This window comes from Hippopotamus amphibius, chromosome 12 (assembly GCF_030028045.1).
Source record: "Hippopotamus amphibius kiboko isolate mHipAmp2 chromosome 12, mHipAmp2.hap2, whole genome shotgun sequence".
NCBI classification, from domain to species: Eukaryota; Metazoa; Chordata; class Mammalia; order Artiodactyla; family Hippopotamidae; genus Hippopotamus; species Hippopotamus amphibius.
In genome coordinates this window covers 38,437,924-38,453,411 of record NC_080197.1, presented here as the reverse complement: position 1 = coordinate 38,453,411, position 15,488 = coordinate 38,437,924, and the positions used below count along the sequence as shown (strand labels likewise).

The 15,488-nt window shown below is 51.2% G+C and overlaps 1 protein-coding gene and 1 long non-coding RNA gene across 3 annotated transcripts; one reads left to right on the top strand and one right to left on the bottom strand.

The window, feature by feature from the left end:
- The first annotated feature begins 4,314 nt into the window (after positions 1–4,314).
- VSX1 (visual system homeobox 1) lies at positions 4,315–13,746 on the top strand. 2 transcript variants are annotated; one of them, XM_057702814.1, is made up of 5 exons: positions 4,315–4,775; positions 7,060–7,138; positions 7,536–7,659; positions 8,423–8,603; positions 9,796–10,881. In XM_057702814.1, the coding sequence occupies exons 1-5, from the start codon at positions 4,352–4,354 to the stop codon at positions 10,083–10,085; spliced, it is 1,098 nt and encodes a 365-aa protein (XP_057558797.1). In that variant the 5' UTR covers positions 4,315–4,351; the 3' UTR covers positions 10,086–10,881. The 2 variants fall into 2 exon arrangements, with proteins under 2 accessions (XP_057558797.1, XP_057558798.1); XM_057702815.1 differs by lacking the exons at positions 8,423–8,603; positions 9,796–10,881 and adding an exon at positions 13,732–13,746 and having other exon boundaries at positions 4,352–4,775.
- LOC130833317 (uncharacterized) lies at positions 10,325–12,595 on the bottom strand. Its single transcript, XR_009048454.1, has 3 exons — positions 12,474–12,595; positions 11,016–11,101; positions 10,325–10,452 (listed from the first exon to the last, which is right to left on the bottom strand). It is a non-coding gene; the product is annotated as an uncharacterized LOC130833317 (long non-coding RNA).
- Positions 13,747–15,488: the final 1,742 nt, after the last annotated feature.

Here is a 15,488-nt window from a genome sequence, read left to right as displayed (position 1 = left end):
AAAGAGCAGGGCTGTGGCAGGCCAGGCATCTGTGAACAAGGCCAAATTATGCAGGGAACAGTGGGGAGGTGCCAGGGAGTGCAGAGTAGCCACTGGACACTCACCACTGCTCCTGTACAAAATGCAGAGTAGACTCTGAGCCTCCTGGATCAGTCATTTATCTTGAAGAGGACTTCAGGCAATGCCAGTAGGGGAGTGCATCAGTGAGACAGGAACAGGTCTCCAGAAGCAGAGCCGGAAGCATGGCCTAGATGCATGAGCTTTATTGGGGGGATGGGGAATTCAGCAATGAGGAGGCCAGAGAGGAGAGAAAGGGTGGAAGAAGATAAACGCTTGGGTCCACTTGAGCCTTGGCCTGACCCATGAGCTGAGAGGGGTTTGAAGCAGAGACAGCTCTGCAGAGTTGTCCCTCTGAGGACAAGGGGGCAGCCCTGTTGCATGTCATATTAGTCGATCAACCACTGCACGTGTGGGTGTGTGTGGTGTGGCCTGGGTTAGGGGCTTTTGTCAGTAGAGCACAGTTCTCCTGATTAGGGGCAAGAGCCTACATTGGGGTGGGGTGTGGGGTGGGGTACTGAATGGTGTGGGGGTAGGGTGGGGGGAGGTGCAAGAACCCGGGAAAGGAGCTCTGGGTGGGGCACCCATAGCGCTTAGGAAGAAAGCAATAAGGGATGTGATAATTAGTGATAACTAGTGCAAACCTGGCTGGGGACTTCTGGGAGGCCTGAGTTAATCCACCAAAGAGCTGGGGCCCTGTTTATACTCAGACCCCTGCCTTCTTTGGTCCTGGGCTTCTCAGGGCATGTCACTCCCTGGCATCTCTGGCCAGAGGACTCTGGAGACCAAAGAAAGCCCCCAGGCAAAGACGTGGGGCCTGGGCACTGTAGGCCCTGCAGGCTGCAGGTGGAATGGTCAGGGCACAGATGTGGATGGGGCAAAATAGCATCAGCTACGACAGCCTTTAAAGGGGACACAAAAGCAACTGAGAAGGAGTAGACAGAGGTGGGAAGAAAATATAGAGGAGCGGAGCCCTGGGACTCCTCTATGCAGACACCCAGAGATGCTAATTGGGTGGGGGGGACTCCTCCGTGCAGACACCTGGCGATGTGGATTATTCGTGGTGCGTGCATCCCACTCCCAGGGCATTTGCGCCTTATACTACCAGCCTGGCCAGGAGTGGCTCCGAAAAGCCCGAGGCGGGTGTCGTTGAGCCACTTACACCCTGGCCAGCCTCAACGGGCGTGGCGAAGAGCCAGGACGAGCCCGGTCAAGGAAAGCGAGGGAAGTGGAGCGCACATTCGTGGCTGGCCACAGACAGGGGCTGGAAACCTTCCCTGGAAAATAATGAGCAGAGAAATCTTTACTGATTAGTTAAATCCCAGATAATCCTGGTTGATGAAGGCAGATCCGGACTCCTTAAAGGATTTAGGGTTCCAAAACGACACCGGGGGTGGGAGGGTGACCCAGGCGTGGACACGCCAGAGGGTCGGTTCTGTGCTCAGATTTGTATACGTTGGGAGGGGGCTGGGAGGAGCCTACCTTCCACCCTGCCGGGGGCCGAGGAATTCTCCAACGCCATCGCCTGCAGCGTAGACTCGGCACCCACCCGGGCGCCCGGGGACGAGCAGAACGTGGGTGGGCTCGGAGCGGGCTCGCTCGCTCCAAGTCTCCTAAACCACTGGACGCGCTTCCCCCACCCGGCGGACGCTGGGCAGAGCGCTTCACCCGATCCACAGAGGTGGGGGCTCCGCCGAGTCGAGGGTGGGGCGCGAGTGGACCCGCGATTCTCCGCAGCAGCTGGGGGGTGGGAGTGGGGGCGTGGATTTTCGTAGCTGGGGTTCCGCTTCTTACAGAGGAGGGGGAGGTGACAATGCCTGCCCTCGCCGCCCTCGCCGCCTCCGCCACGCCGCGGAAAGGAAGGAGCATAGGGTTCAGCCTCCCTCCATCCTGGTCGCTCCCGCGGGCCGCTTCCTGCAGGTGGGGCCGGAGGAGGCAGTCACTCTTTTGTCCAGGAATTGCAAGGTCCCCTTATAGCTGCAATCCCGGGGCTTCTGGTCTCTCTCTGCTTCGCTTTGCTTTCCCGATTTCTCTCTCCGTGTCTGGTGTTAGCAGGGTAATACACCTCAATTTCTCTCATCTGCAAAATGGGTTTTGTAGTATACTTCCGAAGCGGTTGGAAACAGGTGTGCTGTTGGTCTGAGTGGCGGTCACTTGGGTGGGGCGGTAGAAGTTGGGCTCCTCCTAGCCGGCCTTTTGGTACCTCTGGGTCCCTGGCCATCTACTCGAGGCCTCCCCTGACAGAGGCTGGGGGACAGAAACTTCGAGACCCGAGCCCAGGCAAGGGGGCGCCGTCGTCTCTCCAAGCTGCAGACGCGGTGCAGACGTCCGCCTCTAAGACCTGCCCCTGAGATTGCCCCGGGCGGAGCCACCTCCAGGCCGATTGTCCCGCCTGCGTGCCCCGGACATCTGCAAATGTGTGCATCCTTAGCTGTCTTCCTGAACTGCTGCCCCAAATTCTGATTTATAAACTACTGCTCTGCCGGGCCAAGAGCCAGAGCATCTTGGCTGGCTCCTGTACCCCCAACACCTTCCCCTAAGCCCAGAGATAAATTTGGGGAGAAACTCCTGGCCAAAACGACGCTGGCGTCTAAAGCCGCTCCCGACCCCGAACGGCTCAAAGGACAATTATCTCAAAGGAAAGTTATTGTTTTGCTAATCCCGGGAACAGCTTGCGAGGGGAGATTTGGGTCTTCTTTTAATAATGAAAAGTTAATGCGCAGCCTCTTGTAATTATCTTTATCGAAAGCCCCTTGTTTAATCCTCAGGTTTGCAGAGGACCCACCCCGAGGCGCAGCCAGCGGGAGATCCACTTTGGCGGGTTCGGCTCCAACTCGGGTTCCTCCTCGGCCCGGGGTCCGGTTCGGCTCGGCTCTGGCTCGGGGTCCGGCTTCTGCTCCGGCTCCGCTGGGGGATGCGCGCAGAGGCCCGCGGGGCGTCCGCGCGGCGCTGGGAGAGCTGCCGCACCCCTCGCTGGTCGCCCGCCGGCCGCTCGCCCCCAGGGGCGGGACTGAGAGATTCTGCTTCCCAGGTTCCGTGTTTGAGGAGGATGGGCTCAGGTCTCCAAGCGATTCGGGCTGGGTGGGCTCAAATTTTCGGCGTGCGAGCCAGGAGAGGTTTCACGTGCTTCGTTTCGCGCCAACTTTAACAAATAGGGGCGCTTCAAGTGAAAATCAGGCTTTCCTTGAATAATCACAAAAACTGACAATAATTGTTAGCCTCCGTGAAGAGGGGTGGGTCACAGTAGACAGGCTCTACTTTCCAATTTACCCTCCCCATTTAGGGGTTGCCAGATAAAACACTGGTACATACTTAAAATTTAAAAAGCCACTGTTGATCTGAAATTCTGATTTCACTGGACTCCCTGTAATGCATTTTGCTAAACCTGGCGCCCTTCCCTGCCATTCTGACAACGCGGGCAGCTCAGCCACTCTCTACTTCTCCAGCTCCTATGAATTTTTCTAAAACTTTTATATTGAGGCATAGTTGCTTAACAGTGTGTTAGTTTCGGGTGTACAGCAAAGTGATTCAGTTACAGATATACATGTATTTATTCTTTTTCAAATTCTTTTCTCATTTAGATTACATAGTATTGAGCAGAGTTCCCTGTGTTATACAGTAGGTCCTTTTTGGTTATCCATTTAAAACACAGCAGTGTGTAACCAGCTCCTGTGAATTTTGCGACCCCGACGACCTGGCCATTAGAGCGCTTGGATGGGTTTGGCTGGAGGTGGAGTGGGAATGGATTAAAAGAACGTTTTCTACTCTTCCTCTCGGGGATTTTCGGAGAAGGCCTTGGCTCCCGCGTTGGCGTCGGAGGGCTGGCAGAGGTCATACTGGTGGTACTGGTGACAGTGTGGCTGGAAATGGGGCCTTGGTCTTAATGGGCGACTGGATGGGGGCAGGGAGATTTCAGAGCAGCTGCAAGCGGGGCCTCCGCCGGAGAATCGGGAAGGGGAGAGAAGAGAATGGGGGTCTGGAACCTGCGGCTTTTAGAGGTTTAGGGAGGGGACGACTCTATTTGCCTCCCCAAGAGAACGGGAGTGGGGGTGGACAGGGGGACAACGGGAAAAGAGAGGGAAGAGGGAGTTGATTGAGGGGACCGCAGCTGGGAGGGCGGCGACCGAAGGGAGGGGAACTGGTGGCGTCCCCATCTCGCGGGGTCCAAGGCGTGACGCCTCCGCGCCCCGCTGATTGGAGCCCTCCTGGCGCCCAGCTGTATAAAGCGTCCTCAGAATTGCGCCCTCTCAGCAAAAGTGACGGAGAGAGGTCCAGCCTCGCCGCCTGAGAAGCCATGACCGGCCGGGATGCGCTTTCCGACGGGCGTGCCAAGAGCAGGGCACTGGTGCCCGGAGGCCCCCTCACCGGCTCGCGCCCGCGAGGCTTCGCCATCACCGACCTGCTGGGCCTGGAGGCCGAGCTGCCCGCACCTGAGGGCCCCGGGCCGGGATCCAGCTGCGAAGGCCCTGCGGCCGCGCCCTGCGCGCGTCCAGGGCTCGGGGGCTCCTGCTTGGCGCGCGGGACCCTCCCGCTGGGGCTCGGCCTCCTCTGCGGCTTCGGCGCGCAGCCCCCTGCGGCCGCCCGGGCGCCCTGCCTGCTCCTCGCAGACGTGCCCTTCCTGCCGCCCGAGGGGCCTGAGCCCCGCGCCCCGCAAGTCCTCGGCCGCCCGCCGCCCCCGGCCGCCAGCCAGAAGCGCAGCGAGAGCGTCTCGACGTCCGGTAAGGAGGCCAGTCCGTACCGCTCCCGTCCCTTCCCTCTGCTCGGGCGCGCAGGGTGACACTCCGGCGCCCCGCCGGGCCCACCCCAATCTCCCAGATCTAGGGAAGTCGGGACCCCAGAGCGTGGCCCCGCCGGGGAGCGCATTCTCGCAGCCGCACCCTCTGCCTGTGGCCTCTCCTCCGGGCTTGGTCGCCTCCGCCTCGCGGACACCACCACCACCGGTCTGGAGCCGCCCTGGGGTCTTGGTGAGGAGGAGCCGAGGTCTCCGGAGGCCTTTCCCCCGCGCCCGCGCGAGGCTCGGCCTCTGGGTACGGCGGAGATCGGAAGGCCTGGGCCTGCTTCGTTTCTCACCGGCCCAGAACCCGGTACCCGCCCGCTAGAGGGTTCGCTGAATTGATTGACGGATTGACCCGCCCTTGATGAGAGCGGGGAGGAGGCCTGGAGCTGTCCTCCTCGCTGTGCTGAAAAGCGAGTCTGGGTACCGCGCTTCTCCCCTCCTCTCGGCACGTGAGAAGCAAGCTCGCCCGTCTTATAGTAGCTGTGCCCGGTTTCTCTGAGAGAAGTCGGCGCAGATAGTGGGGAAAAGAAGCCAGCAATGGAAATCTACAAAGACAGAGCCGAGAAATCGAGAGGTGGGGGGTGTGGGGGAAGAGAAGGGAGAATTACACAAGAAAAGCTGGACAGAGAAACTACGTAGCAGACCGCAGAGCTGAGCATCCCGGCAGCCAAGGCAGAAAGAGTACGTTGGTCTCCACTGCTGATTAAAGGAAGCAGGCGGGGGACTTCCCTGGCGGCCCAGTGGTTAAGACTCTGCGCTTCCACTGCAGGAGGCACGGTGGTCGGGGAACTAAGATTCCACTTGCTTTGCAGGGCAGCAAAAACAAAAACAAAAAAAGAAAAAGAAAAAAAAAAAAAGAAAAAAGCAATAAAAGGAGCAGGCTGGATCAGCAAGCAGGCCAGAGTCTGCCCATCTCTAAAAGGACTTTGTTTCATGAGTGTCTAGGTAAGAGCAAATGAACCCCCCTATTAGCTGTTTCACTAAAAATGCAGGAACCACCTTCATAGGATGAGTCTTTCCTGTGTGAGGACTGATAAGACTAAGGGCAAAATGCAACTGCATCCTAGCCTGTGAGGGCATTTCTCAAGACCAAGACCAACGCTGTCCAGTAGAAACTTCATGTGACTGCAAGTGTAACGAAAGTTTCTCAAAGCCACATTAAAAAGGAAAAATAAATAGGTGAAACAAACTTAAATACCATATCTTATTTAATCCAATACATACAAAATATTGTCATTTTACATGTACTCAATATAAAAATTATTAATATTTTACTTTTTTGGGTTATTGAGTCTTCAAAATCCACTATTTCACGTTTATAGCAGGTCTCAATTCAGATTGGCCACATGTCACATCTCAATGACCTTATGTATCCAATTGTACCAGTTGGACAGCACGGATAGTATAATATTATAATTCAATTTTTCTAGTGAACTAATTGATGTAGGAGTAAAACTGACATTATTTTACTATTTTTGCCTTTATTAATTCACTCTTTAGTATTTTGAAGCAAATATGCTTTTTAACAATGAATGACAAATAGTTTCATCTTCTAACCTTCCCTTCAACCTGGATATTTTGATATAATGGATTTCAGAAGATAAAGCATAATGGAGTGGGTTCTTAAAAATTTTCATGTGCATCTATGAATAATCAGGGCACACTTGTCAAGAATGAGTTTCCCAGAACCCACTTCCAGAGATCTGAAATTGGTACAGCAGGGCTGGGGGCCAGCCTTGATGAGGGTTCTGATGTCACAAACCCCAGGCCTCCCTTTGAAAAATGTTGGTGTATTGATTAAGATGAGGAAGTTGAGATGGAGGCAGAAGGAAGTGAATGAATTTGGAAGCCTAAGGGGACAGGAAATGCAATTCGTGTTCAAGCAGCTTTGGCTTCACACAGTCGGGTTTGAATCCCAACCTCACCATTGACTACCTGTGTGATCTTGGGCAAGTTACTTAATCCCTCTGTGCCTTGGTTTCCTCCTCTGTAAAAAGAGAATAATAATAGCAGCTGCCTTGGAGTTCTTTTAATTTATGAAGAATAATGCATGGGCACTGATAAGTGCAGCACCTGAAACGCAGTGAGTGTGAAAAATGCAAGCTGGTCTTGGTAAGTATTCACATCCCCGACAGGTTCATAGCTTCAATCCTCAAAGTAAAACCAGAAAACAAAGTGAAAAATATGCTCACCTTGAAAGCCCTCTCTCTTCCTTGTGCTAACAGATGAGGACAGCCCATCTGAAGACAGAAGTGATCTGAAGGTGTCTCCTGCCCCTGGCAAGAGGAAGAAGCGGAGGCACAGGTACCTGCCCCCGCCCCTTTCCTGGGACACAGTTGTTGAGAATTGGCTAGGGTAGTAGCGGGAAGAGCGCAGTTGCCATTGGGAATGTAATTCTGCCATTCTCGGGGGGGCTGTAGGTCAGCGTTTGTAGCATTTTACAGGCACAATTTTGTGGGCCTTTAAAATGGGTCTTCTTAGAATGAGTTGATGGAATTCACTGAGGAGAAAAAAAGGACCTAAAGAACTCTGTTTTGTTTGAACCAAATCGTGGACTTTCCAGAGGCTGATCATTCAAAGAAGGGTCATGCGGTTCTCATGACATGGACAAAGGAGGGGCAGGCACAGGGTCCTCTGATGCTGGAAGCCTGGCAGCCTCCTGTGGACACGTGCCCATGTGTGTGTTCGGCCCTCTCTGCAGGACCGTTTTCACTGCCCACCAGCTGGAAGAGCTGGAGAAGGCCTTCAGCGAGGCCCACTACCCTGACGTGTACGCCCGGGAAATGCTGGCAGTGAAGACAGAACTCCCCGAAGACCGAATACAGGTGCAGGCCCCCCGCCACCACCAAAGACACCACAGAGAACATGCTGTTCTCACATGCCGTGAGTCAGCCCACAGCTGCCTCTCAGCAGCCCAGAGCTTCCCCCTCCGCACACAAACTGAGGGTCACTTAGATGCCAGAGACCTCCTTTGTGTTCATTTAGAGAGGATGACCCCTGTAACTTTCCTTTTTTCCTTTTATTAAATCATTCTTAAAAATTACACATTGTGTGCTGCATCTAGAAACTACATAAAGATATCAATGAAAAAAATGACTATCCCTCCACTGCGAACCCTCAGAGAAACCAGTGTGAAAAGCCTGACGAGGCCTTTCTGCACACTCTCCCCACGCCATATGCACGCCTGGCCCTGAAACACGCACTTACACGCACACATAGGATCGGTCTCTGTCTTTATAGAAAGCCATCCTGTGTGCTGACAGCATATCCTCTCCAGGTCAGAAGAGTTGCCATTCACTCACTCTTTCTAAACAGCTTAACAATATTTGACACTATTCTTTTATTAAGATAAAGCAATCCAACAACCGAGGTTCGAAGGGGCCATTGCTCGGGTGAACTGCTCCCATCAGTGTAAAAACTGACTTCTTCACACAGCGTGGGACACTGATTTTGTTTTGTCATTCCTGGCCCTGATCACCCAGCATGACCAGTCCTGTGAGCTGCGAGAAAGGCCTGGGTTCCTGTGCCCCTCTGCGCTGGGGTCTCCTCCCATAAAGCCCTTCTGCTTCCCCTTCTGCCTCAATCCAGGTCTGGTTTCAAAACCGGCGGGCCAAGTGGCGGAAGCGGGAGAAGCGCTGGGGTGGCAGCAGCGTGATGGCCGAGTACGGGCTCTATGGGGCGATGGTGCGACACTGCATCCCGCTGCCCGACTCTGTCCTCGGCTCTGTGGAGGGCGGCCTGCTGGGCTCCTGCGCACCCTGGCTTCTGGGTAAGGAAGAGGGCCCTGCGGCAGCGCCCCACCAGAGATGCTAGGGGTCCCCATGCCCAGTGGCCACTGCCAAGCCAAGCAATGTAAATTCACTCGGTTTCAGGCCCAGAATATCACATCCCAGTTTTAATTAATTACAAGGCTCAGACTCTGATCAGTTGCCTTATTTTTCACTGGAACTGTGTAGGCAGTGTGTGGACGGGTCCAATCAGGCCTGGTTTTACCATTGGAATGATACACTTTCATTATGTGAAATGTTTCCCAAATGTTGAGAGCTGTTAAGAGGTTCTGGAAACCATACAGTTCAGAGCTCATGGTAAGAGGAAGCAGGACAGCGCAGGCAGTGAATCTGCAGACCGTTAACCCCCTGCACCCTGGACTTGGGAAGTCGGGTTCCTGGTCCTGGCTCGGTCGTTAGCAACCTGCCGTGCAGCTGTTCTGTCCCCTAGTTTCTGGTGCTGGAATAGTCTGCACTGGTGAGGTCCAAGCTTTGGGACTGGGAGTTCTGAGGAGCTGGCACCCTTACTGGTCTGTTGGCTGTTACCAGAGTCTCACGGGCTTGGAGTCACAGACGGCACCCCGGGCAGGGTGGAAGATTAGGATTAGGGGGTGGGTGGGAGGGAGGCATTTTAGGCTGGGGAGGAGGAGGGTTTTTGTTCAGCAAACATTTTTTGAACCCCTACCCACCTGACACTATGCTGGGACTGGAGATACTAATCATCTTTGTCCTCAAATGTTGGAAATCTTGAGAGGGAACTTTGGGCAGGTAACCGGGCCCACCCCCTAAGCTTACACGAGCAGGTGGGGTGGAGCTTACTGAGCCTGCAGGTCTGTGGCCATACAAGAAACTGGGCCTCATGGTGCCGGACATCTGACTTTTTGAGAGAAGCTGGAAGTCTGGCTTTTGATGTAAATCTCCTGATTTTAAAATGTGGCCAGCAAGTTTTACAAAAAAATTTTAAAAATCACCATGTCATCAAACAAGGCACCTCTGTTGGCTGTGCCCAGCTGGCAGACACCAGTCTACAACCTCTAATGTTGAGAGTTAACTACGAGACTCTCCTGCAGGCCCCAGAGACAGGCACCAACAAGGGAAATTCTAATGGGATTTAGAGAGCAGTGATATGGAAGAAATTTACTTAATTGCTGTATTTAGAGATATCTGTTTTTATTTATTTTCCCTTTTTGCAAGGGATGCATAAAAAATCCACGGGGATGATAAGGAAAGCAGAAAGTGAAGAAAAGCTGGCAGGACTCTGGGGCTCTGACCATCTTAAGAAAGGTTCTAGCCCACGTCAGGCAGGACCCCAGAAGGGCTTGGAGGAAGGCAGCCCTGAGAGTGGCCTGGAAGACGTGGCCATGGATCTCTCCAGCTCCACGCGGCAGGAGACCAAGAGAGCGCAGCAGGGGGCCGGTGGCCCAGGACGTTCAGACTCTGAGGGGCTAGAGGGGCTCCAGCCGGGGAAGGAGGGGGCCTTATGAGGCCGCGGGTCCCCCCACTCCCACCAAAGGCTGGAAATGTGCACATTCCTCGCCAGGTTTTTTCAAAAGACAAGTTGAAGACAAAACCCCTCAGTTGGATTTTCTTCTTCCTGTTGTCAGGATCAAATGCAATGCCACTTGCTTTAAGAAAACAAATGGTGACTTACGGAAAATTCCATTTCATCCTAGAATGGAAATCATTCCTTAAAGGCACATGTATCAGTTAATTTGGTGTAAAACTTTTATTCTCTTCTGTAGAAGTTGAGGCGGAGGATTTCAAGTCCAAAACCCATTTTCACTGCCAGGCATCCCAAGGTCTGGTTCAATATACTGTGCAGATTCACAGGTTAAGTCTGATGTTCTTAGTCTGAATCCCAAAAATACAAAATTATTTAACGTACAGAGAATCACATATCTTCATAAACAGGGAAGACCTCATGCAGACCTCCTAAGAATGAAACATAATATTTTTACTTTGAACTTGGCTTTGGACATTTTCATTTTCATGTTAGGCAATGTTTCTGCTTCCTCCTGAGTGTCATTTGATGGGCACTGTGTGTCTTGGAACTGTTCCACCAAGAAAGGCCTCTCTCCCTTCCCTTCTGAAACAGCATGGGACCATATCTGAACAACTGTTGAATATCTATAAACAGTGTTTTAAGGTCAGACCACCAGGCTTCTTGGTTTCTTAAAATTTATGTTTGAGAGCACTTTAGTGACTTGATTTTGTGAATGTTTCCTTGCTTGTATTTCCTTTCCTTTATTTATTATTTAAAAATAAACGTTTTGTGGTGTGCTAGTGTCTCACGCACCCCTCTGTCTGCATGTGCACCTCCTGCTGCCCCTGCCAAGGGCAACCCCCCCGCCCCTGTCCAGACACCCACAAAACATTATACCTGAAGCTCTTCACACTAGGGCTGCAGCACTTACCCTGTAAACTCCTATGCAGCGGTGTCGGCATCTAACTCTCCTTTCTGAATTCGGAGTCCAGAGCTTGCACCTTGTTGATGGGGAGGCTGAGGGGGAAACACGGCCCTTTTTGAAGATGGAGGAGTGGAAAGGAAGGTGAAGACCCTCTACCATGCGGCTTCCTCCAGGAATGGGCACTACCACCCTGGAGATGGGCCTGGCTCTCCAGTCTCTGCAGACGAGAAAACAGAGCCTCCTTCCTGTTCTGTTTTTCTCATCCTGTGCTTGTCATGGACTACTGTGAAAACTAAATGCCACTTGTCCTTACTGTAGCAGCAGCAAACAATGAGCCCCATCTTCTCTCATTCATTCTGGCACCGATCCGGGCTAAAGCTCAGGGCTGATGGAAGGAGGGCAGGTGCTGGGAAGAATCTGGAAGTCGCCTTCCCTCCCGCTGGACCTGCAGAGCAGGCCCTGAGGGATGTGGCCACACCTGTTCTGGACCGTCTGCTGCCTCCAGCCAAGTTGTCAGATTCTTGCCCCCATCTCTCTTCCTAGTTTATCCAGGGTTGAGTTTGGGGCAGGGAGCTAGTAACCTGTGCAACTTATATACATCACACTCATAGAATAACATCACTCAGCCAATAAAAATGGTAACGCTGAGGCATATTTACGTGGAAAGATGTTCATGCAGTGTTGCTGAATGAAAAACTCCTAAATGAATCCAAAAAAGTATACAACTAGAAAAAAACTTGTAAAGCAGAATAAAAAATGAAATAAAGAAACTTAACTGCCACAGAACTAGACACACGGCAGACAAATTTCTAGGCAAAAGTATCTAAAAAAGGAGAAAACAGGAAGAGGCAAAAGAGAAAGGGCCTAGAGCCAGTAATATAGACCATTTATAATGTATAAGAACACTAATGTCTCAGTTTTTTCAGTTACAAAATGGGGATCATAACAGAACATCCTTGTTTTCGTGGAGATTAAATGGAAGGACGTGAGCAAAGCGCTTACCTCGGTTTCCAACGTGGCAGAGAAAGAGCAAAATAAATCTCATTGTTAGACTATCACTGGCATTCCTGTTGGTAACAAGGCGCAATGAGAGGGAATTCCTAGGTCACGCAGTGGTAAAGAATCCGCCTGCCAATGCAGGGGACACGGGTTCGAGCCCTGCCCTGGGAAGATTCCACATGCCACGGAGCAACTAAGCCCGGGCGCCACAACTATTGAGCCTCTGCTCTAGAGCCTGTAAGCCACAACTGCTGAGCCCATGTGCCGCAACTACTGAAGCCCACGCGCCGAGAGCCCGTGCTCCACAATAAGAGAAGCCACTACAATGAGGAGACGGCGCACCACAATGAAGAGTAGCCCCCGCTCCCAGCAACTAGAGAAAGCCCGTGTGCAGCAACGAAGACCCAACGCAGCCAATAAATAAATAAAAATTTAAAAAAAAAAAAAAGGACGCAATGAGAATACCTGTCATCATCATTACGTAACAACACGGGATCCACTAAGCAAATCACGGGACGATAACCGGGTGGAACGCTGTGCAAACAGCGGTTAAGAAGAGCCCCAGGGGCACAGCACAACTCCACCCGGTGTCCGCCAGGCGCAGCAGAGGGACGTACCCAACGCGGAGAACCGTGCGCTGTCCGGTGAACGTGAATCTGGGCTGGGCCTTCCAGTAGCTGGGGTACCCGGGGAGGGTCTGTCCTTCTGACTTCTACGCCTGCCCCCCTGTTTGTTTGCGTGAGGCCGCGGGACGCTTCGCAGGCCTTCTCACTCCCCATTGGTCAGAACAGCTGTCACTCTCGGACTTAAACCAATCGTGAGTCAAGGGGGCAGAATTCCTCCTTCGGCTTAGACCAAAAATTCACCCGCGGTCCCTAAACTCCTCTTGTCCTAAAACTAAGTATAATGGGGCTCCTTCTAGCAAAGAAGAAAAAAGATTGCTTGCTGACCAGCCCAGGGTCAGGCTGGCCACAGGCAGTGTGTGAAATAGTGGATGCGACACTAAAAAAGAAGAAAGCAGATGAAAATCCTTTGAAATGCTCAGAGCATTTATCTTTGGATCATGGGTAAAGGGACATTTTTTGTCTTTTTTTTTCATATTTTCTAAGTTTTGTAAAGTTAGTATGTAAAAATAAAATGATTACTAATATTAATAATATTTTTAAAATACGAATTCCTCTTTCTCAATTTAGGGCTAAGTATACACAAGACAAAGTTTCATTTAAAAATAACAGTGAAAACGCCTTATGATAGAGAGTCCATATTTTGCCTGCATCTCCTGTTGGGTCAACACAAGTGCCAAGTTAACAGGAAACAAAAACATGGTCCCTTTAAACCCATACTCAAATCATACAGCAAATTGGAATCTGACCACTGACAGCAGGACTGAATTGTTTCTGGCTTTCAAATTTGCTTGCCAGCTGAAATGTGGCTATAAAAGCCTAAAAGGAGATTTAAAAAAATTATAATTTTAGCAAGGCCAATTTGGACGGATTCCTACTGTGAACCAGTGTCACCCCAGCTGCCCTTCGGTGACAGGAGCAGCACATCAGGGCATAAGAAACATGCATGACTCCAGGAGATATTTTCAGAAATGACAGAAGAACAAAATATAGTGATCAGTGTCATCTCTTTAGGTTTGCCAGTATAAATACAATAAACTGAAACTATTGTGCTCTGTGGTCTACAAATTATGTCCATATTGTCTTATTTATTCTCACAGCAGGTGAGAAACTGAGCTGCAGAAAAATTAAGTGAATTTGCTAAGCTGATTCTCAAGTTTCTAAGGCTCAGGGCCAGAAGAGCTAAGCCACCCTTGAAGCAGACGGAAGTGGCGACTTGCTCTGCCACATGTGGACGCTTGGGTGAAGCTGTAGAGTCGGGCTTAAGAGTGCTGGCTGGGGAGGCAGACAGAAGAGCAGGGGACACCCACACCTGGGGATACAGAGGTGGCAAGGTCAGCCACCAGCGAAAGGGCTCATTTTTTGATAAGTTATTGGGACAATTGTTTATCCAAATGGGGTACAATGAAATGAACGTCAGTTTCACACCTCACAGGAAAATACATCCAGGTGGATTAGACAAAGGTGAAAGGCAGCACTATAAAGTGTTTAGACGTTTGGGTGTAGAAGATGCTTCAGTGGCCCCAAAGCTGTGGTTGAAAACAGCTATTTTATTTTGTCACAGTTCTGTGGGTCTGTTTTCAGCGAGGTTCACCAGGCCTCAGCCCCTCTTTCCGTTCTTTGGTCATCTCATCTCTCTGTCCAAGCATTAGATATATTTTTCTGAACCGTTTGAGAGGAAGCTGCATACGTCATCTGACCCCTTATCTCTGTTTTTCCAGCTTTATTGAGATATAATGGACATACGCCATTGTGTAAGTTTGAGGTGTACAATGTGATGATTTGATACATGTGTAATGGCAGCCAAGGAACCCTGGGACATTGATCTGATATTGCTCTTGGGAGTCTTAGGGCCTCACTTTGGAAGCTGAGTAGGGGTTGCAAAGGTTTCAGAATCCTGAGAATAGGACCGAGGATTTTGTCCTGGGTACAGCTCAAGGGAGACCTGCTCTCAGAGAATTATTGTGTTTTCCAGTTTTAACTTCTGCTCATCCAGGCCCTATTCACAGGATTTTATCAGGGAGCCCACAGGCTGCTCCAAACCCTGTTTTGGTGCATGACCACCTTCAGCCACACCCTCTAATGCCACCGAAGTTTGCTCCTGTGGGGAATTTCTCATACAGCCATCTTCTGCCCAAAATAAGCATGCTGTGTCCCTGTCACCACTGATGGTCCCTGTTAGCAGACACCCCAGGTGCAGGGCTCCCCGATGATGCAAAGGATTCAACAACCTTGGGACAGAAAGCACTGATCTCCCAAGTGCTTTTACTGTGTTCTTTCCGAAACCCAGCTGTTGAGAGTAGAACAGCACCCATGACATCTGGGCCCAAGGAAAGGTGCCCAAAGCTGCTCTTACAGAGCATCCTCCACGTGAAGGCTTCCACACAAGGTATCTGTCAAAAGGGAACTGTAGGGACCCATGGCTTCATTCTGACTTATTTGGACCCTCCCTGCTTTTTAAAAATTTATCCAAGGCTGGCTGCCTTTTCACCCTTTCCATCAAAATAAATGGACAAGTAAATCATCACCAATAACACGCTAGCGCCACCTGTGGGCAGGCATGTGCTGTGCTTTGGCCTGACTGGTGGGTCAGACTCACCTAAATGCACAGCTTGAACACATTTGTGCAGAGGAATTTGTTTTTCTTTTTCTATCCTCGTCCTTCCAACCTGCCTTGGTCGTCTCCCCTTTGAAACGTCTTCAGTCATGTAATTGTCCTGTTAGCCACCCTTTTTGTGGCTAAGCTGCCCGGTTTACGGTACTTTGTTATAGGAGTGCACATGGACTCAGACGCAAAGATCTCATCTTTTCTTTTCTTGTTTTTTTGTTTTTTATAAATTTATTTGTTTATTTATTT